This window comes from Oryzias latipes, chromosome 19, assembly GCF_053564925.1.
Source record: "Oryzias latipes strain Hd-rR chromosome 19, Olatipes_Hd-rR_3.1".
Lineage (NCBI taxonomy): Eukaryota > Metazoa > Chordata > Actinopteri > Beloniformes > Adrianichthyidae > Oryzias > Oryzias latipes.
In genome coordinates, this window is record NC_136255.1 from 7,839,434 (window position 1) to 7,864,677 (window position 25,244).

Consider the following 25,244-nt stretch of genomic DNA (forward strand, 5'->3'; position numbering starts at 1 on the left):
TAAAAAATCTATCTATCTATCTATCTATCTATCTATCTATCTATCTATCTATCTATCTATCTATCTATCTATCTATCTATCTATCTATCTATCTATCTATCTATCTATCTATCTATCTATCTATAAGGCACTTAAAAGCCTGGAACACTTTATGTGTATATTTATAAGAGTTTATTCTGGTTGGGTTTACTGATGAAGCAATTTTTGGAGTTACACAGTGCTCTGTCAAAATATTTGTTAAGGTGTAAAACAGCAAAAATATAGCAGTGTTGGACTGTTTTTTTGTTTTTTACATGTTAGTAACAAGATAGGGAGTTAGTGAAGTCCCACTAACGCTTGTTTTAGTGTTATCAGTCTGTTTCTTTGCGTGTTGCAAACAAGGTTGGGAGATCCAGGAATTGTAAATACCCTGACACGGCTAATGCTTCTAATGAGCCTAATACAGTGTGTTCTAGAGTTACGGTGAAAGCAGTTACAGTAATAAAGACTGACTGACAGACCTTTCCGTGACTTTTGTGTCATCTAATAGGCTAGAGCTAACAGTTTGCTGCGCCTTATACCTGTATATGATATGAAAATAGACCATTCATTGACGATGCTCCCCCTTTACAGTTTTTCTCAGTCGCTTTAGTACAATTCTCAGATCAGAATTGAAGTTTGCAAATTTGTGTGTGCATTTCTCAAAACAATGTGTACAAACAGCAAAACACTATAGATTTCTTGCAAAAGCCTGTAACTTGCTCAAAATCTTTAGTTCATCTCTCAAAACTAAGTCTTTATGTCATTGAACATGTCAGTGCCATCAGAATGTCAAGTCGTTATGTCATTGTCTACGAACAAGAAAGTCAAATGACTTAGTCATGTTGTCAATATAACTGTGTACTTCAGAGGGAGGTTCTGATGTAAACTATGGCTAAAGTTTTGATGCCAATTATTGTAAAATGTAAGTTACACCTTTTTTGTTTGATTGCAAGTGACTGGACAAGATTCACATTTACACTTTTATTGTTCATATTGTAATTTGTTGACAGACCATGGCATACCATCATAGAAAAAACCCACTGCAAACAGTAACACAAAGGGAAAAAAAAGATAGGACAATATTCTGTACAACAGTACAGGCAGTAGGAATTGGTGTGGTCTTCCTACACCTCTTGTCGTTCCTGTATGTTAGGCCACAAATTCTCATCCACATCACGGCAAATATCCTCTCTTGCAATGCAGCGTGGAAAGAATCTTTTAGAGTGTCTTATCCAGCCTCTTCAGGCGTCTGCTGTGATGTCATCACACGCTGCATCCATGGCAGCCAGGAGGGTCATTTGTGTATGTGGCTGGCGATCATAAACTTTCCATCTCCATGCTGAGAAAAATTCCTCAATAGGGTTAAGGAATGGAGAGTAGGGTGAAATGAACTCCATCCGCATCCTGTTGTGGGCTGTAAACCATTGCCTGATGATGTTGGAGTGATGAAAACTCACATTGTCCCAAACTGTCACATACGTTGGCAGGTGATCTCCACTCTGACCCCTCTCTTCTTCAGGGATGAGATCTCTGTAGAGAGTTTCTAGAAAGGTTATAAGATGTTCTGTGTTGTATAGACCTATTATGGGAATATGAGTAAGCACACCATTGTCACAGATGGCCCGTTGGCCTGGCACATCAGCTGTAGCCCTGTGGCCGATAATATTTCGGCCACGCCTTCTACATTTTGTCAGGTTGAAGCCAGCCTCATCCATGTAGATGAAGCTGTGCGGCTGTTCACTTGCTTCCAGTTCCATCATACGCTATATACAGAAGACACAAAATGAGTTTTATGAATTACAAGAATTTACATTTTGGCTAAGATAGAGTTACATCAAATGTATAAATCACATATTGCATTACTTTTCCACAGCCATAGCAAATGTGTAAAGATTTGTGTAATGTGTAAAAACCCGCTTACTGTAATGTATATCGTTGTATGATATACATAGTGTTTACTGTGCAGTACAGTTGCTGCATGTCCATGCATGTTTTACCTGTACATACTGGTAGCGTAGTTCCTTCACTCTTTCACGATTTCTTTCAAATGGAACAGTGTAAAGCTGCTTCATTTTTATCTGATGTCCTTTCAGCACTCTGTCATTGGCTGAGATGCTCAATGTTTGGATATTTGCAAATATGTTGTTGTCCTCTATAACAGTGTTTTTCAACCAGTGTACTAGTGTGCCGTGGGAGATGGTCAAGTGTGCCGTGGGAAATTGTCCTCATTAACTGATCTAAAAACATTTCCCATCTCCAGGATTTCAGCTCTCTGTTCATCCAAACAGGCCCTGATAAAACACTGAGGAGTTAGGAATATAAAAGATGTAAAATACATTTTCTTTGCGTTTATTTTATTTTATTAAAGACATTTTGATAAGAATGACTGTACAGTACCGCGATTCAGCTGCACCTTCGGCTGTATTTTGGAAAAGTCCCGTCCCTTTAACTGTCTCCACCAATCATTCTTGGGGAGCTTAATCACATGTCATCAGTCTGACCAATCAGACGTGGTTAAAGTCTTCACTTCCTTGTCCCGATTTAGCTCGTAAAGTCGCTCAGTTCTAACAAAAATAGCAGCTAAAGCTCGTCTTTAGCGGTGTAGCTTTGCACAGAATCCGGTATCAGACCGTGGAACAAGTGAACAAAACACTGAAGCTCCGAAAACCGATCTCCAGCCGTTTTATGCACTACATCTCCCATGATGCATTGGGTCATGAGATTGACAGCGCACAAGGAGATCTGTTGTTAAACGTCTTGAAACAACGAACACACATCAATCTGTTTTTAAATCTTCTAACTTAACTTTTATTGCATTTTTTAGAAAAAAAAAAACAGCTGCAGTTTCCAGCTTTTTCTGACACAATTATCTCAAAAATGCATGTGAGATTGTGGAGGGACTGTAGATCAATACAGACCATGAGTTTCTCCTTTTTTTTTTTTTTGGATGCTGGTGTGCCGCGGGATTTTTTTTAAGGTTAAAGTGTGCCGTGGCTCAGAAAAGGTTGAAAAACACTGCTCTATAATGGCACTCTTTATCTCTCTTTGTCTTATCGCATAGTTTTCTACAACCATGATGCAAATAGCCTCCTCCTGTTTCGTAAGCAGTGAAAAGGGGCCCTCTGCCGCCCCTGTGAAGTTGTCTTGCAGTCCTATGTCGAAAAGATACAGTAATGCAAAATACAAAATTCAGGAAGATAAAATGTCACTGTATAAAATGTAGGCCTACTTACAGTACTTACTGAATCTTGCAAAAAGCTTTACATATTGTAAAAATACAGTAATATTGTATGAAACATCACAGAACAGTTCATATTTTAGATTACATACCTGTTCTCTCGACGAAAGGTCTGAATAATTGAGGACACTGTTGTTCTCCTAACATTTGGCTGCACCCTTCTACCAGCCTCAGCCATTGTGAGCCCATGGTTGACAACATGGTCTACAAGTGTGGCTCTTATCTCATCAGGAACATGTACTGTATATGTCTTCGGCCTCTTCCTCGGTTTTGCCCCCTAACTCCTCCACCACGCAGCCTCACTCCTCTTCCTCTTCTTCTTCTCTCTGGCTGTTGACCTCGTCCAATTCCTTCTCCTTCCATTGTCAGACATAGAACATTGTGTTGTGCTTCAGCCATATACAGCATATACTTGCCCATTCATTGTCAATGAGATGCACCTTTGTTAGGGGAAGTCAAGTCACCTGAGAGCAATTTACCAATTCAGGACAGATTTAGACAAAAACATATAATGGAGATGTATAGAAATATGTTTGTCACATTATGACAACTTGGTCAACCATTTTGCAGTTAATGACTTATACGATGAACTAATGACTAGGTGTTTTGAGGAAGAAGACTATTGCACAGTGAACTATATAATACATTTTGATCAACATGACATAAACAAGTGAAAATGTAGCAAAGAGCAGAGAATTGTACATAATCATTTGCATGGATGTACCAAAGCAATTGCAACTTGTTCAAAGAAGTGAGAATCTGCTTATATGATGTGCACAAGTGACATCATGATGTGAAGATTGAACAAATAGTTTTGGGAATTTCAGTCTGATCTGAGAATTGTACTAAAGTGACTGAGAAAAACTGTAATCCGTGCATCCCATTGAGCGGAAATTTGATATATACAGTATTCTTATTATCAATTCCCATGTGCAATACAGTGCAATAAAGAAAAGTTATATAGCTTGTACATATTTATATTTTCAGTTAAACACAATTTTATCGTTCTTTAGAACATTACCTATTTTTATTGTTTAAGCAGCTGGAGAGCACCGGAAATTTCGTTGTCACAAGTTTCTTGTGTAACGATGACAATAAAGGCTTTCTGATTCTTCTGTAATATGCAACTGGAAAAACATATATTAGTGATAAACACTGTAAAAGATAATTAATTTTGACTTTTTTTTGTTGATTTTGTTACAAATGACTGTTTTCTTCAAAATAAGTGGAAATAAAACACAATATCTGCAAGTCCATGCATATTTTAATTTTTACACCTGAGACTGTTTCTGTTTTTTTATCTTAGCGCCTGAAATTTTCACCACCTTTAGAATTTGTATTTGTCTTTCAGGACCTAATATAGTCCTGATATTTTTTCTCTCATATTCAGTTTGCAATGGAATTTCTTTCATTTCAGTAGCATATCACAGAGATGCATATTTTAACTTATTATGTAGAAAGGTAATACTGGAGTTGACTATTTAATTAGTCTTTGTATAAAAATAAATATTTAAAAAGATTCACGTCCGTGAACAAACGTAATTAATAAGTAAATTCAAATTCAAAAATGCAAAATAATGTAATGACTATTGATTCACAGCAGTAACTACATTTTTAGGCATTTAAAGTGCATGAATGCTGTTTTATCCATTAGACTAAAACAGTCTAAAACAGACAGTGGAAATTCAACTGCATCTCATAATGTCCCCAAATGCAGGACATTTTAGCTTTGTGCTACCTGAGAGTCTGCTCGCTTTAATCTCCTGGCTGGATTCTCTGGAAGCCTGTTTTTGGAATATTCCCGCTGAGAGCTGAAGGTGAAGTCAGCGACTGCTTGGAACTCTGACGAATGTTTTCTTATTGCTCTTTGCCCACAGAGAAGGTTGTGTTCAAAGTAGAGGAGTTATTTCAAGAATGCTTCCCGCAGCTTCAATCTGCTTTTATAATCACGGCGAGCTGTGACTGTCAGCGCCTGGATTTTAGCCTTTTTGCAGCCGTTGAGCAGCATTTCCGGAACTTCTGCTTCTGTAAAAAAACCAAACTTGGAGCCAAGCATTGGAAGACGATCGTAACTAAACATGTTTAACACAGATGAACCACTACCCTAATACAGATAGGTGTGCGGGGGAAACCCACACTCCTCTATGTTGAGCCAAGCCCAACCCCAACTGAAATCTACCTCCTGGGTTTGCCCTACCCCAGAGTGTTTAAAAGGAACCTCCATGATGAAAGAACAACATTCCAGATTCATTAGTTTACACTGCTGATATTTAAATTATCATTACATTTGGACATGGTTTATTTTGACTACTATTACGTCTAATACAATAATAGACCCTAATAGAGGTAGAGTTGGGGGGGGGCAGGAAGAGGATTGACTTGGAGTTTTTCCATCTCCAGCAGCTGCAGCGCCGGCCCAGAGGGGTCAGATGTACAGTAACACTTGACCCCAACTCTCTCTGTGTGTGTATGGGACAGCCGTCCCGCCAGCTCCGGTCCCTGCAGACCAGCAGAGAGGGCATTAACCCCTGAAGGCTTTGTTTGGCCGGCAAAGGCCCACCATTGTGAGTGCGGGGACTCCTCAGCTCCAGCTCTTGTTTTCTTTGGGAAGCAGGAAATTGGATGACTGGCTACCTGCTACAACAACATCCTGTACTTGAGAAGCCGTCTTTTCACCCATACCCACCTATTATTTCCCTTTTCCATCATAGAGCAGTGGTCAGCCAGCAAGTTCTTTTTTTTTTTTTTTTGCTCCTGGGGGCCCCGTGTGTGGGTTTGTCTTGGTTCCACTCAGGTTGAGATCAAATTGGCCCCATCCAGATGCTTCCGTTGAAACTAGTGTTCGGGAGCCAAATACCTCAGCTTTTTTGGAGTCCAGCTCCACCTCGTCAGGTTAATGGCCCTTTGTGAGCCGACCGGAATGACAGCAAGGATCCGTGTTCCTGTTCAAGCTCACAAACACACATGTGCTCCCACTAGCAAGAAGCTCACTCTGTTAGCTGCTGTGGAAACAGTCTTCGGTGTTGCAGAGGTCCACACGGGATCTCTTCTGGGGAGACCCAATTCCCATCTGACTGCAGCGACCCTGGACCTCCATGCGAGATGTTAGTAAAGTTAATTATGCCCTTATTTTATGGGATTTTCCTCATCCTCTACATTTAGGACTGATTGTACTTAATCATTCCCCAGCACCTGGGGTTGGGCAGCAAATGTTTGTTCAAATGGTTTTACATTTTCAAGGTGGATTGGACCCATCTGAGCTAAAAGTTGTCTCAACACAACTTTAGCTTGTTCTGAGGTCAAGTTATGAATGTTAATATAACAATAATAGTTTAAAAAGATTTGATTTACAAGTGTCCTTTGCAGTGGCAGGAAGTTCTAATTAGTCAACACTGAAATTAGTGTAATATAAAAGCACTTCCTCCCTCTCTGCCATAAATATTAAACTGATAAAATCATTTTTTTAAAAGAGTTTACTTTCCGTGAAGATCAACTTCACCCAAAATCAAACCAAGGCAACAATCACACTTTTTAAAAGAAATTGCTGAAAAGAATGCTTCCCGCATTAACAACTAGAAAAATGGTTTCGGCAATAAATCGCGATATTTCATTTGGAAATACTTTTATCGATTTAAAATGCTGTCAGGAGGATAGTTATTTAATTATTTATGAGGGTCCTTCAGCAGCTGACTCTTGGTTTCCACTTAAACCTCCGAACGCTAGTTGGCAGCACAGCCCACTAAACCTCTTTGACAAGCTCAACACCGCAAAAAACAACAAGATCTCAGTGAGAACCACCTTGTTTATTGTTATGAGACATGCACTACATAGATTTTACTTGGGATGGGTACTGCCGGTATCATATAAAAACGCAGAATGCGGTGCTTTGTAGCGGGCTTAGAAAAGAACAAGTGAAGCACTGCAGCTGCACAGCGGCTAATGCACGGAGGATCAGGCAAAAGGCTTTCGGCAAACCGGGCCAAAGTTCTGCAGAACCTCACAGCAATAGATTCTAGTTTAGTGACCTAATAGATCGGAGTGACATGAAAAACACTCGGAAAAAAGGCCAACGTTGTGGGGATGAGCGGTAGAATACGCGTGAGAAAGCAGAGTTGCAGCTGCAGTCCATCCTGTCATGTAAATAAAGCATCTTAGCCACATTAAAGCAACATTCCTTCACCCTGTCATGTTTCCTCATTATCACACTTTATTGTTTTATTAATCTACATTAAGTAATATTAAAAAATAATCAGCACTGGTGCAGGCCCCTTGGCGACGGCGGCCGTGTCCCCTGGGTGCCGGCTTCCTGGGCCCGGCGGTGCTCTCTCCGCACGGTGGGGGGGTTCACATTACACCTGAGCCGGGGGTGTTCGTGTCCCTGGGGGGTGGGTCCTGGTCCTTGCCCCTGAGCGCTGGGCCCCGCCAAACTTCCAACAGTAGCCGAGCCTGGTCGGGCCATGTTTACAACACCCCTTGTGGGCCCCCTTTTTTCCCTGGGGTTCCCCCCTCCTGGGCGGGGGCGGCGGGCCCCTGCCTTGCTCCTTCCTGGACCAACCGTGGGCCGAGTGGGTGGCTGCCTGGAGTGCGGAGCGGGTCTCCCTTGGGGGGTCCTGGCTCGTACCTGGGGTTGGGGCGGGGGGATGTCCGGAACTCCTGGGTGGTGGTGGGGTGCTCGTCTGGGGCTGTGGGCGTCCTTCTCCGGTGGGGCCCTGCGTTGGGCTCTCCCGGCGCGGCGGGGGGGCTGCTTTCCTGGTTGGGCTGGGGCGGCGGTCTCTTTCCCTCCGCGCCTCCCTGCTCTCTGGCTCTGGGGGCCTCGCGGCGGTCCTGCTGGCCCTGGCCTGGGTGGCAGTCTTGGTCGCCCGGGGGGCGGTTGTTCCCTGCCTGTTCCCGTGTGTCGTTGGGGGGATTCCGGCTGCCACTGCTGCTGCGGCGGGGGTCTGGGTGTGGGGGTGGCTGGGCGCTCCTCCTCCTTCTTTTCACATTCCACCATCCATTTTAGAAGAACATAAACACTCACCTGAGCACAGGTGTTAGCTCACCTTTGCACTAATAGTTTGCATGATTGAATGAATGAAATATTTCACACTAGTTGGTTTAAAGGCATAGGTATGCGTTTGTAAACACTATCTGTTTTGTGTACATGTTGACATGTGGACATTTTTTGCAGCTAGCAGGTGTGTTGATAACATTTGAGTGTGTGTGGACTGGCCCCGCCCTTTTTGTACTACACTTGAACCGAACTGTAATGATAAACAACCAGTAAACCTGTCTGCTCTATGCTGCTTTATGGTCTTACCCCCTCCCCCCATCTCACTATCACCCCCCCCCCCCCCCTCTCTAACATCCCTCTCTCTTCTTCCCTTCTTTCCTTTTCCGTCCGGTCCAACACCAAAGATTTTCAAACATGGTTGAAATTAATAAAGTTTGGCCTCAATTACAAAAGGGGTTTATCCAGACATACCTTTGGTTTGTCTGAAGATTAATAACCCCTCTTGTTAAAGTAAAATATGTCCAACACAAGAGGCCCTCAGCTCTCATCTGCCGCCATCTGCCTTCCTGTTGGACAGGACAAGTTAAAAAAAAAAAAAAAAAAAAAAAAAGAATAATCAGCACTTTATTTCCTTAATTATACTTCTAGAATCTTATTGGTTAAGGTACCTTCATTCAATTTTTTTTTCTTATACTGAAACATATGTTGTTGTGGAAATCAGACAATGTTGACTGTTCTTTTTATATATTTTAAGTTACCAAAATAAAAGTACTATGAATTTGCTTGGGTAAAAGCAACTTATATATGAGATACAGTTGCAGTGGTTAACATTGTGATCATTAAATAAACTGAACTTTACAATTTTATTACAATGAAAGATGTATTCCTTAGGTTCTTTCATAAAATGGGTTTTCAGGCTCCATTTTCAGGGCTGCATGCGGGCGCAGTGGTTGGTGCTCTTACCTCACAGCAAGAAGGTCCTGGTTCAAGTCCCACCTGGGACAATTCTCTGTGAGCATTAATATTCTTCCCATGTAAGTGTGTATTTTCATGTGTCATAATTGATGACTCTAAATAATGATAATTCTTTAAATTTAAATTGTCCCTAGGTGTGATTGGCCCTGCAACAGATTGGTGCTCTGGCAGCCCTGTAAGGGATAAAACAGGTTCAGAAAATTGATGGTTGAAGGGAACAGACGACAGTGAAACCTATAAAATACACATTTGTCCTCTATAAGACTAGAAGTCTTCTATTAGACTCTCTTGGCTTACAAAGCCTTCTTGTTTTCACTTTCCTCTCTGCTGTCTGCAGTATCAGGTGTGCAAAACCAAGGATATGGGGACCCCCCCCCCCCCCCTTAACTGTCCTAACCCCCCTCAAACTTGATTGCTGGCAAAAATCCACAATTAACTAAAGAAATCATTACCCCAAAAAAAACCATCACCACCACCACAAAAAAAAAGAGTGCTGGTCCCAGGTAAATACAGATGGTAGTGTCAGGAAGAGCATTCAACATAAAATGTATAAGATATTAAAAAGATTAAAGGAGAAGATAGATGCAATGATACTATGATACCATGGTTTTCTAAGTATTTTAGGGCCTTGGAGGGGTTATGAAACCCCAAACTCTCAGCACAGCCAGACCAGCCCCCCTTGAAATTCTACCTGCACCCCATAGTAGGGCTGACTAAATCTGGGAAGTCAGACATAATTACAAATGTCATAAATGGAGAAAAAGAGTGTAAGAGTTGCAGATGTGAATAGAGTGATTAGTCCAAGTGTTTTTGAACAGCTGTCTGCTCCTACAGGACAACGAGATTGAAATGAAAAATCAGCCTGAAGACCAACAGTGACAGTTTTCACACCACACATAATTCAGTCTCGTGCCTCAGCATAGAATCTAAATGCCTGACCCAGACCTTTGACCTGACGCAAGTGTAAACCAATAACGCCAAAGACAACCCTAATTAAGAGAAAAAACTGAAAGGGGAGCATTTCAGCTCCCAACTCTGAGGGTCTCAGAGAGTTCAGGAGAACTCAGGGAGACAGAACCAAGCACACTTTTCATAACTTTTATTTCACTCCCGGACATCAAAAGCACATGGTAGCACACCGATCCTCTGTAATGATTTAGTTTTAGCCACTGCAGTCGGTCAACATCTCACCTAAAGGTCTACACGTGTTGATCAGCCATGAAAAGGTGGTCTGTACCCACCGTCCAATCGTAACTCAACATCCACAGGTGGAAAAAAATCATTGCAATATGTTCTCCATTTTGCATGATATGATTTATTCTATTCGTAGAAACAGTCTCCATCTGGGTTTGATCAATAGCATTTAAACTGTATAAAGAAGCAGTAAAAATGTCGGACAGAACAAAACTCAAGGAAAAAAACCTGACAAAATAATATATAGTTTTATACATATATATTAAAAAAAAGAACATTAATTCAGAGGCACTTAGAGCTCGACAACATGTGTGCAGTCTGAGTCTCCTCAGGTGTTTGTAGTCAAGCGTCAAATAGTGTTCAGAAAGATGACGCACTCAAACACAATCACAGTCTGATATGTACTGTGGCCCTGAAGTGCAAATTACACCAACAAACTACTACAGGCAAAGACATTTTAAAAATCACAATTAAAATAAACAACAACACTTTTAAAAAATCAAATCAAAATTATTTTAAATTTTTTATTTAAAAAAATGAATTGAAATAAAAATAAAAAAATTTGAAAAGCAAAAATAATATCTATAATTCAAAATGAAACCTAAATAACAAAAGAAGAAATTGGAAAAGGTAGGTACTATGGGACATCCCTGATTGGGTGAGGATATCATCCAACGTCAGTATCCAATCGGCGATGTCCCATTGTACCTACAAGAAAAGGTAAGCATTATGGGACACTGTTTATTGGATGATGTTTGTTCATCATTTTTGATCAAAAGTTATTTGGCACAAAGCTCTGTATTAATCATAAAACAGTTTATGGACAAAGAAGAAAAAAAAAACATTAGCGATGTTCCATAGTAGCTACATTTTTCCATTTTCGTTTTTTATCATTTCATTGAGATTTCTGGAAAGTACTTTTGTTTTCGGAAATGTTTCATTTTAATTATATTTCCTTTTTTTTAATTGGGTTTTTTTTATTAAAAAAATGGTTTTAAAATTAAATATTGTTTTTCTCATTATTAGTTTTGCTTTTTAAATTGCTGTTGTGATCTGTACATGGTCTTTGCGTTGAGTGATTTGTTAGTGGGATTTGCACTTCAGAGCCACCTTGGATACATTATCAACACACGAAAAGCTGATGTATGGACTTTCTCCACAATGACTGCAAATTTCAACAGCATTGAAACACAGTCAGTAATGTAAAAATAGGGGAAAAGAGAAACAACAAACATCAAAATGAAGTTTGTTTAAGACGTCTTATGTACAACACTTAACAGTCTTCCTGGGAATTCAAAAAGTCTCCTGAAGGGCAATTTTCCAGAGAATCAAGCAAAAGTTGTCCAGTCGCATTGTTGTGTTTTGGTTGGTTTATTCAGAGCTTGGGGAGGCAGCTGAGTCTATATCGTCGTTTTCAAGGTCATTGGGCGAAGTTGACTGTCCTCCCTTCACTCTCTTCCACTTCATCCGTCTGTTCTGAAACCAAACTTTTACCTGCGAAACACAAAAACTGCATCAGACAAAAGACTATGATAAACTTTCAATCCTATTGCATTATGAGGATTTTCAGAGTTCACTTATTTTATCCTGCTGTGCTTATAACTGAAAACAAAATTTTAACTGTAATTTCTTATGAGAAAATATTATTACCTTTTATTTGAAGGTCAAAAAGAGAATAACTGTTCAATGAAAGCCTGTGCTTGCCCCACCAGGGGCACTAGTGCATTACTGACAATTGCTACAACTCCATGAACCCGACAGCAATATTTCTTTCTGGTTTTCAGGGTTTCTTGCAAAATTTACAACATTTTCAGCAAAAAGATTGACAAGTAATCCCCAGAAATCTCCCACAGCAGTACATACAATTTCTTGGTTAGCTCTGGCCTTGGAGGCAGAGACATTTATTTGAAGCAAAGCGATCAGTTCTGGCTCCAGAAGCTCTCCAAATGTGAGGAGAGGGTATCGCATATACACAACAGGTCAGAAAAGTCCACAACCAGGAAGCCAGCAGCCTCCACAGGATGTGCTTTTAGCAGACGTGCACTGTGAATGAAGCTCGTGTGAATCACCACAATCTGGTAAAATGAAAATGAACTCGTATTTTAACTGTCCAGAGAGAAAACCCTGCAAACGCTTGAAACTTTGTCAGGAAGTCACAGGAAACAAGATGAGAGAGCAGTGAAGATTTCAAACACACTTTATAGTCATTAAGTTTTTGAAATAATTGCCAAATGAAAACGGTTTCCTTTTACAAAACTGTAGGAAAAATGTTTTTGGGTTATTTAAGGTTAAATTTGCTCTTACACAATAAAATTGGCCAAAACAAATAAGCATGCTTTTACTTTCTATACCAACACATATCCCCAGAAAGCAGAAAAGATGGAGATTTTTTTTATTATTATGTTTGTGCTGCTTATGTTATCATCTCTTTCCATTTGCTTCTTACTTCTTGCTTGCACTTTTTTCCCATCTTTTCCCTACATTATTATTATTTTTCCTTCCATTTTAGAGAATAAGCTCAAAGGAACCTAGTCATACAATCAGAGGAGGTTTATATAAGCTAACCTCTGATGTGCCCAAGGAAGAGTTTACTTAAAGACCCATGTCAATGAAAATTGTGTTTTGGTGTTTTCAACATGTTTTTGTAGCATTTTTCCCATAATGGAGGAGATTTCTAAAAGAATTTAACATTAAAACTGCATTTCTGAGTATTCCTTTATCAAAATTGTATTGAATTTGGAGCAGACGAAAACAATGTTTAAAAAAAACCTGACTTATGATGCAGCGACTGCCGTGAGCGGGCTAAAGTCTCACTTTTTGCGGTCCAATTCTAAATCATTCATTTTCAGACATATAGATCTATGTACATTTTCATTTCCTCGTCTAAGCTGCCATCTGGCTCTAAACTGTGCGGCTGGATACCTCCGATATTGCTTGCTGTTACTTTTGCCATACTAATGTTAGCTTGGGCATGTCACTAGTGGGAGATAATGTAAACAAAGACATGTTGGGAAATTAGCTAGGCTAACTTTTGTGCCAACAACCCAAAAACGAATTTCTAATGAGCCCCTTCAGGTCTGCAGAAAATATCTCTTAAAAACAGCACAGGCTTTTAAATTATAGCTAAATATTGCATAATCCTAATTAGAAGACCCCAATTTTGTTCTCACATAATGTTTTAGCTGTTTGGCTATATTTTGAAATGTGACTTGTAGGCAGACATAAAAATTTTTATCCTTAAATTTTTTTTGCAACTCTTAGTCTCAATAAAAATGAGATGCTTCTTCATAATCAGTCACTGTGGTGATTTCAGGAATTTTTAGTTGAACTCTCCTCATCCCAGAGTGCCTCATCTTCTAAAAACCTATAAATCTGTTTCCACATGCCCCCTCAAGTGTCCGCCCCCCTTACTGAAATGACAGCTAATCTGCAGACTGTGTCACTAGAAAACGCAGCCGAGGAACAGGAGGAGCGCTGAGTGAGGACGGACTGTCTTTCAGAGGTCTGGAACTTAGATTAGGGAGCAGAAAGCAGTACGTGTGGTCACCGCTGCTTCATTAGGAGGAGCTGCCTTTGAGAGGCAGGCTGGGGTTTCATCCAGCACCACTGACACATGCACGCTCGATTTCACCAAGTCCACAGCTCTTCTCCCCCCGATCATCCCAGCTGCATGTCGTCCTTCTCAACCACAAGTTGCTCCAAGCTCAAAAGTAACGAGGCGCAAAAAATGTCAGTCTGGAGAGAAAATTTGGAATATTTAGCATCTTCTATACGTGGTACCTTGTTGGCAGGATGGCTCAATTTTTTCATGCTCCACAAATATTTAAAACAACATTTTGTTCCTGGAAAAGTAAATTTTTCTATTTATCTCCTTGGAGAAAAAATACATTGTTTTTGTGGCAGCTGATCGATCTTTGTTAAACTTAAAATGCTAGACTGGTGAATTTATGAAGTTTAGTCAAACATCGTCTGACAATGTTTGGTCCATCCCAGCTGGATTTGAATGCTAGAAAGTAGCACACCTGTCTCTCTGTGAGGTCCAAGTTAACGGCGATCTCGTAGCGCCGCAGTCGGGTCAGGTAGTTGTGGTGGGTGAACTCGGCTTCTAGCTCTCTCAGCTGCTCTTTAGTGAACGCTGTGCGCTCTTTCCTTGCTTTGCAGCTGGAATCCACTTTAAATCCAGATTCCTGGATATCTGCAAAAAACAAAACAAAAAAGAAAGGTTTAGTTCACCTGTTTGTACCCTCCAAAAAACTGCATTTTCTTGACACATTTCTTTTTTTGACTTCTTGCATTTACAGCCGACCTGATTAGAAAAAGATCTCAGTGTTTTTCATCTTCCAAGCAGTCCTGAAGGACCTTTCAAACCAACTCTGAAGGCTGTTTAACAGGAGGCCCTTTTATACAGCAAACATTAAAACTTGTGTTTAAAGGAGACCACCGTCACGCACCATTAGGAGTTCTGTTCACCTGTAGTTGCAGCGTTTTTCACCTCAAAGGTTACAGCAAAAGTTCGGCTTGCATTTATGCATGTTGTGTGTGTAAAAAAAAAATGCTAGAGAAAGCATGGACACCGGGTTGGGGGCCGCCACTCCACACAGAGACCACAGAGGGACCAAGTTAAGGGAGGAATGCAGCGGAACGTCGTAAAGGTCTTGAACAAAAGAACAAAGGTGCGGATGTGTCCAGGGTCTTCTGGGTTTGAGCGTGTGTATTTGTGTGTGTCGCATCGGCATGACCTTATCGCTGTGTGACAGGCTGCACTAAAAAAGAAAAAAATCTCCATGAATGTAGGTGAATGGTGAATTTTCTCATTTCAGATTCAAATGTAAAAGAGATTATTTTAATTTTACTTTTTGTTTAGTTTTCTTCCTAAAACATCAGAAAGTTTTTTTAAAATATTTTTAAACATGTGCAATAGCTGGTTGATTCAAATTTCAACTTTGTGCAGTTTTGTGCAGCAGTAGCGACACCAGCAGCTGATGTAATCTCTACAAAATGGTTCTAATTTGTCAAAGTGAAAAGTTTAGCAGTGAGCCTGCCAGAGCAGTGGGCCAGAATGAAAAAATTGACCGCAACACCTCGTCCAGATGTGTGACTGTGTGTCTGTGCACATGTGTGTTTGTGCACGCCTTGTTTTGTTTTCCAGCAAAATGCTCCTGATGGAGCCCCGGTGTTACTGGGGGTTTGGACCTGGAGTGGTTTCAAACAGGTTTACAGTTAGGCTGAACACCTGGTGGGGCAAGCACAGGCTTTCACTAAACAGGCCCCCAATAAATATCCAGCACAGCGGGAGGCCGTAAACTCTCATGGATGGGCCTTCTGCGCCCAGCGGGGTCCCACAGGAAAATACCATTTGGTGCTTTGTGGGTGGATGGTGCAAAGGCACTTTGTCTCAATGAAGATGCAATTAAAGCTGCTTGCTGTCAGTTGGCGTCTGATTGCTACAACTTTAGCGTTTGTATGCTCGGATTAATTAGCAAGTACATGTAAACACTTACACCCTTTTTTTTTTTAGTATTGATTAGTTCATAAATCAGTTTATTCTGGCAGTTTTGAAAAATCTGATAGAAAAAAAGACGTTAATGTTTCTCTTTTTTGAAAAAACTAAATAAGGATTTATGCTTATTTAATCCAGATACATTAATCATGATTAAAAAAATGATTTATTGGTCTATTAAACAAAAACAAAAAGTATGGATCAATTTTACATATTTATCCCTTGTGCTATCTTAGATGACCCCACCCTTACATTGACGTGTTATCCCTACCATGACAAAGGTGGATAAAGGTGGAAAGATTTCATGTAATCCATGGACACCAGTGAAGATCATAAATCATTGAAGAAAAAAGGTTCAGAGCACTGTCTAGTGGGTCTAGATGACACAACTCCCAATGTTAAAGTGCCTAGGATAGCACAAGGGTTACAACAACTTCGCCCTCTGTGTCAGTTCTTGGACCTATTTATCTTGGATAAAAATTAATATAAGTAGATTTAAACTTCAAATCAGGTTTTTTTTTTCTAGTCAAAATATCTGTTGAATTCAGTTTGCATTACATTAGTCAGGTTTTGGACTAAAGTGCACACTTCAAATCCTATTAGTTTTGGTCACATCTCTCCAGTTTTGGTGCATTGGGGTGTCTGCAGAAACTCCCATCAGCTGTCTGTGTCCGCAGTGCCCTCAGGCCTTTTTCCTTACGCGGTCTCTCCTACCAGCTTGTCAATTTTTAAAAAGGAAATAGCTCTTTTCTGAAGCGGAGAGCTGATGTCGTGGTCAGACATGCTGCATGCACTCAGTGAGAGATTGTGTTACGCTTTAATGACAGGAAAATGTCAATGGATAAGAATGTAAGAAGTGGGCTTGCAGGGAAGTGACTTTAGCAGACGTGGTCTGGCACATTTTCAGGTTAGAGAGTGGAAGTTACAATAAGGTAAGTTGGGGTCTTCCATCGTCTTTTTTGTCATTGTTTAGCAATGTTAATTTCAAAAACAGAATTTTTTATTTGTTTTGAAATTTTTGCCATTTTACAACTATGAATGATGAATAAGCAGAATTAAAAGATCATTTTTATCTGTCAAATTAAAATACTCTAATTATGTGCTTACGCCCTTCTTTTTTTTTAACATTTTTAAAGTGTATTTATTTGGTACATATATGAATAAAATGTTTAATACAATTATCTTGCCCCTGATAGCTTTTTATGGTCTACCAATATTTATTCAACACCCCAAAAAAACATACATATTTCGGAATAAAAACAATATTCTGACAGGCAAACAGCAACTACAAACAAAAGAGAAATACACAGAGTAGCTGCTTTGTTGTGAAATGTTCTGGAAGTTACAGTCTGATTATGAGTTGCTGCTTTAAAGTGCAAAATATTCACTTCTGAATAACAAAGAACAGCATTTTTGTATTTTCTGAAGTCATGAACCTAAGATGGATCTTTGTGGATATGAGGCTGAATGGAACATTTTAGTCTTTTAAAGCTTTTTCATCATAACAGGATGGGCTTCTTTAACAGCACATTTTCACCTTTAAGTCATACTGTTAGTCTGATTTGGTGTGCCAAAAAGTGAATCAGCTACAATAAGGAGCATGGAAAAGTTTTATGAACCCAACACTGTTCTGGTAAATATCATCCCTGAATTATTTGTTTTTAATATTTTTTCTTATTAGAAAAATGTGAAACAACGATTAGTCATGAGATTTTGGCAACTCAAGAAGGTTTGGTTAACTTTTTTCTTTCTCTATATTGATGTTCACCAGAGATCAGCAGAAATAAGTAAAATTTCCAGGAGAAATACTGTTATTCCGAAATTTGAGTTTTGTTTGGTTTTCCTCATGTCGTCTGGATTATTTCCACCTGTCTCACCTGTGATGTCTTTCTTCCTCTTACTCGAGCTCTTCTTGTCGGAATCAGCTGACGCCACGCTCTGCGGTGAGTATTCTCCCTCCAGGCACGTGGAAACCCTTCCTGGCAGCCTGTCGCTCACTCCGTTGTCCAGTTCCTGCCCGCCACTTCCGCCTCCACTAACCACGGCCGGAGCCACAGGTGGGCAGGCCTCGGGCGCTCTCACCCTGGTCTCACAGGGGTTGAACTGCCAGTCGGCTCTCTGATAGCCTCCTGGGCTCTCTTGGTAGAGTCTGTTGTCACGCGGGTAGGCGGCGTGCGGCGCGGCCGGCACCAGGCAGGAGCTGGAGAAGTCCGTGTAAGCCAGAAAGTCAGGCTTCTGGTGAAGGGCGAAAGGGGCCTGCTGGTAAGGTGACTGCAGGTTGGCTCCAGGGACCCCAGAGTGTGGATTCCTCATGCAGCCCCAGATGGGGCTGCCGGGATGGGCGCTCCGCATGCAGCTGCTGGCCGGCTGATCCATGACGATGCAAACCCACTGGACACGCTCTTGAGCAAAGCCTCTGAAAAGAGCCCCTCGATAGGTCTGTGAGAAACGAACACTTCAGCTGACTGATCCCACCTCATGGGCGTCTCATTGCATCTGCCGGTGGAATACTCACGTCTGTCTGATATTGCTGCCTTTTCCACTGCTCAGAATGCGTGAGGATGAACGCCTTCCTATGGCAGCGGGTTTCCACGTCTCAGTGGGAGTGTGCGTGACGTCTGGTCCAGACACACTTTTTTCTGTGTCCTTCTCACACCTCTTTCCCTCAAGGCTCTGACTGGCTGTGGATCAGCGTGAGAGCTTCATCTGCAACTGCATGACCCCCCCTTTTTTGAGGGGGGGGGGGGGGGCTGGCTGTTTTCACAACTCCTCTGAGGCATTCTTGACAAGTGAACCCTCCTCCTTTTTAAACATATAGGTGGGAAAGAGTGGCAAGTTTATGGAGTGAAATCTGAGCCTGCAGGGGAGGAGCCTGCTGGCCACATGTTGGTGGTACCCTCCAAACAACCCTTCCTCATCAACTATTAATCACAGGGGAAATTTTATATGCACATCTAATGAGCTTTCCAGACGTGGGGCTTTTTAAAGGGACATTGTCCCAGAAGTTGAAAAGCAAGCCCCCACCCATGTGGGAACTGGGGGGGCTGACAGATTTCAACTCCTTAGTGCTTTCTGACACCCAATTTAGTTCCTTTTTTGACACCCTTTGGAGGAAAGTTTTCCCTCCGAACCCTGATCTCAGTCTATCCTCTCCATATTAAATCTCCTTTCCTGTTTCTCTTTTTTATGGCATGTGCAAAATAATGCCACCTGGTTGGACTGACCGTTCACACCTTCCGGCAAAACCCCGGATAGCCATATTTCACCACAACCAGCTCATCTCAAAGTCTTCCATTTCTATTTAGAACTCCTTGCTCTTCCTGTAAGGAGCCTCTTTCAGCATCTGTGTGTGACAGTGCTCGCGTGCAGATCCAGACAGGACCTGCCCTTACTCCATTTTCTGATCACTGATTTTTAATTCCTGCATGCTTACCTAAGACACAAGTCACTTCCTCATGAAGTCATGTCTCTAATACCATGAAAAGCTTTTTTGGCTAAACATTGGACTTCAATTCAGCATATCTCCTACCCAATAAACCCACTGAACCACACTGCACTCAAAAACAGGTTTTTTTTCAAGCTTCTTCCATTTTTGAGTTGAGGTTTGCCCTCCCCACGCGTTTCAATTTTACTGTTGACATCCCAGTGAAGGGGGGATGGAATCACACTTTTACTGACAGAAAATAATGAAAAAAAGCTCTGAAGTAGGAGAACACGAAAGCAAAACACTGAAAAAAAAGGGGTTAACCTGTGAGCGAAAAATTATTGTGTTGATTTTGTCTTCTCAAATAAACAAAAAAAAGCCCCCCAAAAAGGGCAAAGCAAGAAAAAAAAGAGATTTTATCAGAAAGCCATAGTGCTGACACAATCTGTGGACAAAATGAAATAAAGAGCCAGAAAGGGGAGTGTTTGAGGTCCCAGGAAAAGCCTTTCCATTTAGCCAGTAGATTGTTGAGCCATGAAGCATCCCTGGTTTTTACCGGCAGGCCTGATGTCACTGCAGGGAACTGGGGTAATGCTGCATTTGTGCTCAGAGTGGGGGCTATCTGTATGTCAGTGGAAATTAAAGGGTGTCTGTGCAATGTGAATGTATGCATCATTTTGTTTGCATGGAGTCCAAAGAAAATTAATGAGAAGTTTGCAGTTGTTACAGAATGTGGAGTAAGGATTAAGATGCTATAAGAAGTAAAACAAAATCCTGACAAACATTTTTCTATTCTTGCATTCTACAGTTAAGACAACGTCACATCTGCCAATAAGGCCAACAGACATACTTCACTGTTTAGCAGCTTTTCTGTACTGGCGCCAGTTTGTGTTCTTAGTTTTATGGGGATTTATTTTTTAGGCAGGTGTGAAACTCTGTCAAGGACCAAACACGGACCCTTGTGAGACAAGGTCACCATCGAAAGGCTTGACTATGAGAACTTGACCAAATGAGTGTAATGTCACTGGCGGCACTCATATCATATCATATCATATCAGTTCCGACCAAATCAAGTCAATTCTGCCAACACATTTTCGTGATATGAGTGCCGCCATGTTGGAGCCAGTAAGCAGTGATTGGTCCGAGATGGTCTGAGTCATCATTTCTATGGCAACCACTCTCATTATGCAGGAGTGAGCTTGTTTGTGTTTGAGTTTGCACATGCAGTTTTAGAACAAACGTTCTGCCAGAAGATATCCATAAAGTATGTAAAAAATCTGACCAAAGATCTTGACTGACAAAACTGTGATGGATGCACATCAAACTTAAAGACAAAGCCACAGTGATCAATGTGGTAGCTCTGGTATGAAGAATTATAAGAGGCCTAGAAAACAGCTTTAAGACAAGGCAGAAAGAAACTAAAAGTAAAGCCATCAGGGTGAACAATGACGACAGTTCTAACTCCCTTAGTGAAAATGCAGAATATCCCAATAAATTCTAAAACTGTAGCAGAGTTAATATATCACAATTTATTTGAAGAGTATGACTTTGAAAATACTTTGTCTGAATTGCTGACGTCGCAACCTTGTTGGGACACGGTGGCCATCCAACCGCCCACTATTCCACCCATCTGGACCACACAGGGTTGCATGGCACTCATCAGTGAACAATGCTGTTTGAAAATGAGTGTTCATGTATGTCTAGGCCCACTGCGGCCATTTCTGTTTTTGAGTGTTGTTTAGGGGTGGCCGAAAACAAGGTTTCCTTATAACTGCAAGCCTCTGGAGGATCCTACACCTTAATGTTTGTGGGTCTCCAGAGAGACCAGCAGCTGCTATTCCGACATCCTGCAAAAAAAATTACACAAAAAGCAGAAACTCTCCAAAAACTCAAAAGTTCAATGAGTGCAAGAATTGTGAAGCTGTTGCAAAATATGGAGTCCTATGTTCAAATGTAGCTTAACTGATTAAGATGTTATTGATTGGAATAGCTTTAGATTTCAGTAAATATGACCTCCTAAAATTCAACAAATTACCATTTTCAGTTATCAAGAATTTATTAAAATGTTGATGAACTCTGTTCTGTGTAATTAAGGGGGAACACTGCTTTTTAAGGTTATTATTTTTCGAAGTAAACGGTTATCTTTAGGAGATTGATTTAATAACATTTAGTATATACTCTAATGGTTACTGTAGTTAGTTGAAAATTATGCTGACTTTTATTTGCATTGAGTATTTAGAAAAATAGACTTTGCATAATAATATGGACATTTGTGGCTTGTTGTATCTGGTGTTATGCTGTTAACAAAACTATAGAAGGTTGAAATTGTGAATTTATATTTCTATTTTTTGGACATAGTTTGTTGGATAGTTGTAAGCAAAAATTATAAATTGATATGTTTTAGTCAGGGCAAGATTTAATATTCATACTGTATTTTTCCACCTTAATCGATTATAATAGTTCATAGTTCTAGATTGTATGATGAATACTTTCTCTGTAAATACTATAAGAAAAACTGGACTTTTAAGAAGATTTTTACACTTTTTTGGTTGCCACTAAACAGCTGTAGCTAAGGTTTTGTGAGGTTGTGTTGCATGTGGACTCAGTCATACACACCGATAAATGAGCTGGACATGAGTCACATCACCCCACAACCTGTTACTGTCAGTCCAGCAGCGAGTGCGTGTCAGGATGTGCGCACAGCCAGGGATAGCGAAACAATTCTGCCTCAGAAAAACAACATTCAAATTTGGGTGCATTTTTTGTTGCTGTTCCTTTGCAGTGGTGCCTTAAATGTTGTTTAGTTTATGCATGACCTTGTTTGTGTGTATTTGCGCATGTGTGTTTAAAACTGATCCATCTTTTTGACACTTGCCAGAATGAAGAACGCCATCACTCTCTTGAGGATGACAGCAAGAGTTCTTGTGACCCCGACTTAACCTAAATTTTGTGGGAGCGTCAGACATATACCACTCTGCACACATGTGGGGCCTGATGTTAAAGCGGAGCGATGTGAAGGGAATTCCGAAAACATACAACACAAGACCAAAAAAAAAAAAAAGAAAAGATAATCCAACCAACAGGCGGATTAACAGCAAGAGTGCCACTCACTGCTTATATATATAGCATATTTTCCGCACTATGATAAAAATGATAAAAACCCTATTTTTTGTGTTCTTTATCATCCAGAATGGCTTATATATGGATTAAGCCTGGTTGTGCTAAATGAAGCGTTTTTGATAGGGATGCAGCACTCTATCAAGATGTCTATCTGTTTTTTTACATGTTGCAAATGAGGTTGGTGTTTTTGTAAAAATGCTAACGCGGCTAAATGGATTGCAGTGTCAGACTGTTTTTTTTTTTTTGCGTGTTACTAAAAAATATTTGCAGTGATAGATGTTGTGAATACGCTAATTGTTCAAAACTCAGATGACAGAATTATCTCTCAAACACCTTCCATCCAACACATCACACATGTTCTGCAGCAGCTCGATTGGCTACTGATCACACACCGGATTACATACAAAATACTTCTCCTGACTTTTAAATCCAACCACAACCTTGCCCCCTCATATCTATCAGATTTTGTTCATGTCGCCACACCCAACCGTACCCTCAGATCCTCCTCCTGCCTTCATCTGGATGTCCCCACTGCTCGCCTTGTCACTATGGGAAACAGAGCTTTCAGCTGCTCTGCCCCGAGGCTCTGGAACTCACTACCTCCTGACCTCAGAAACATTGGCTCTCTCTCACAATTCACCAAGAAACTAAAAACTCACCTTTTCCAAGTTGCCTATTTCCCCCCATAACTTGGTATTCCTGGGCTATTTTAAATGCATATTTTATTGTACATTTTATTGCTTTTATTTTATTTTCACTTTTATGTACGGCGACCTTGGGTTCCCAGAAAGGCGCCTAACAAATAAAATGTATTATTATTATTATTAATGTGGCTAACGTGTAGCTTTGTCAGACTGTCTTTCTATAAAAATTCCAAACAAGGTTGCGTGTTAGCGTTGTCACAGTAACGTTTGTTTTAGGGGTATCAGTTTGAGTTTTTACGTGTTGTAAATACAGTTAGTTTTTTTTTTATGTATTACTAAGATGTTTTAGAGTTGACCCAGATTTCTGTCTGTGGTGCATCTCCGTTGCGTTGTGTGGGGAGTCTGTCTCACAATCGTCTGTTAGTTTACATTGTTTCCGTTGCGTTTCTGGTCCGTCCCCCATCCCCCTGACTCCCAGAGAAGCGGTTTGTCTTGGCAACCCTGTGTCAAGTAGTTTGTCCTGCTCTCTTTGCTCATCCAAAACTGAACCATTCAAGTCCCAATGACCTCTCCTTCCTCACTAAGTCCTAATGCACGTTTTGGGTCATAAATCACATGCTTTTGTACTTCCAAAATTAAACTGGACGGTAATCTGTAGTGTTAACTTGTGTTCTTGCGTGGACACGTCACCTTAAACATAAAATACAGTGTTGTGAAGTTTTTTTGACATTTTTCTTTTGAAAGTACAAAAGAAGTTTATTTTTAAAACCCAGAACTTTTTCCGGTTCTCTTGTTGTTTACTGTGATGATGACATGTCAACATACTAGAAATAGAATTCCTGTATAAAGCTTGTGTTGGACCCTGTGGAAATTAGCCTTTACAGGTATTGTGTGTATACGCTAATGCACTTAACACTTCTAACATGGCTAACATGTTGCAGGGTCGGACTGTGTTTTTTGGCTTGTGACTAGTGAGGTTGTGAGTTAGAGTAGACAGCGCAGGTGTGCTCATTACGTCGACAAGTGGGTAGATCGCGAGCCATCTAGGATAAATAAATATATTTTAAATAAAAATATATTTAAAAAAAATCCATCTGTGAATAACCATTCTTACCGTGCTGCTGCCAGGTCTGTGGTTCCAGCCACAAGGATTGGAGCCAACCTAGGCAGTGGTGTTCTCTGTCACTGGGGGTGGGGTGGGGGTGGGGGCGCAGAGGCATCTCCGAAACAGCCAGGTTTCCATGAGACAAATCACAGAAGAGTGATATAATGTTGCCGCTGGATTTTTCATGTTCCTCTTTACACAGCCCATACCTTGGGTCTTGTCTGGTGTGGTAGATCTGAGTCTCTATTGCTATGGTGCTCAGGGCTTGTTCCTGAGCTGCCAGGATGAGTGCTTCAGTGCTGTCCTGTAGGCCAGCCCTTTCTAGCCATTGGTAGGACTTCTTTATTCCAGCCACTTCAGTTATGGTCTGGTGGTACATCTTATGCAGGGGCTTGTCCTTCCAGCACTGCATCTTCTTCTCTGTATTGCCTGAGACAATTGCTGAGTATACTGTCATTCGGGGCCTTGAGCTTGATGTATTCATGTAGCTTGGATGTTTTGATCCTGGATAGTGGCTCACTAGACCTCTGCCTCCTTCCTTGTGGCTAGCACACAGTCTCAGAGTGTTGGATTTGGAACCCTCCATGTATGATTAGGAGCTTTCGTGTCTTAACATCCGTGGTCTGTACCTCTTCTTTTGGCCATCTTTTTATACCTGCAGGGTAACTGGCAGTGCGTAACTGTTTATTGCCCAGCTCATGTTCTTGCCATTGAACTGGCTTCTCAAGACTTGCCTTGCTTGTTTGAGGTATTTGGCTGTTGCAGCTTTCCTTGTTGCCTGTTCCAGGTTGCCATTTGCCTGTGGAATTCCAAGGTACTTGTAACTGTCCTCAATGTCTGCTATTGTTCCTTCTGGGAGTGAGACCCCTCTTGAATGGACAACCTTGCCTCTAGTTGTCACAATTCGGCTGCATTTCTCGAGCCCGAATGACATCCCAATGTCAGTACTGTAGATCCTGGTGGTGTGGATCAGGGAGACACTAGCCGCGGTTACATGGGCAGAATATCTTGATCTGATCAATGGTCGGGTTAA

At 40.9% G+C, this 25,244-nt stretch overlaps 1 protein-coding gene and 1 long non-coding RNA gene across 4 annotated transcripts; both read right to left on the bottom strand.

The window, feature by feature from the left end:
* Nucleotides 1-987: 987 nt before the first annotated feature.
* On the bottom strand, nt 988-5,500 carry LOC111946412 (uncharacterized). 2 transcript variants are annotated; one of them, XR_002872128.2, is made up of 4 exons: nt 4,998-5,442; nt 2,019-3,615; nt 1,628-1,784; nt 988-1,551 (listed from the first exon to the last, which is right to left on the bottom strand). It is a non-coding gene; the product is annotated as an uncharacterized LOC111946412 (long non-coding RNA). The 2 variants fall into 2 exon arrangements; XR_013651667.1 differs by having other exon boundaries at nt 2,019-5,500.
* Nucleotides 5,501-10,519: 5,019 nt separating this feature from the next.
* meox1 (mesenchyme homeobox 1) lies at nt 10,520-18,730 on the bottom strand. 2 transcript variants are annotated; one of them, XM_004080636.5, is made up of 4 exons: nt 18,434-18,730; nt 17,796-18,357; nt 14,441-14,613; nt 10,520-11,912 (listed from the first exon to the last, which is right to left on the bottom strand). In XM_004080636.5, the coding sequence occupies exons 2-4, from the start codon at nt 18,292-18,294 to the stop codon at nt 11,790-11,792; spliced, it is 795 nt and encodes a 264-aa protein (XP_004080684.1). In that variant the 5' UTR covers nt 18,295-18,357; nt 18,434-18,730; the 3' UTR covers nt 10,520-11,789. The 2 variants fall into 2 exon arrangements, with proteins under 2 accessions (XP_004080684.1, XP_078794037.1); XM_078937911.1 differs by having other exon boundaries at nt 11,375-14,153.
* Nucleotides 18,731-25,244: the final 6,514 nt, after the last annotated feature.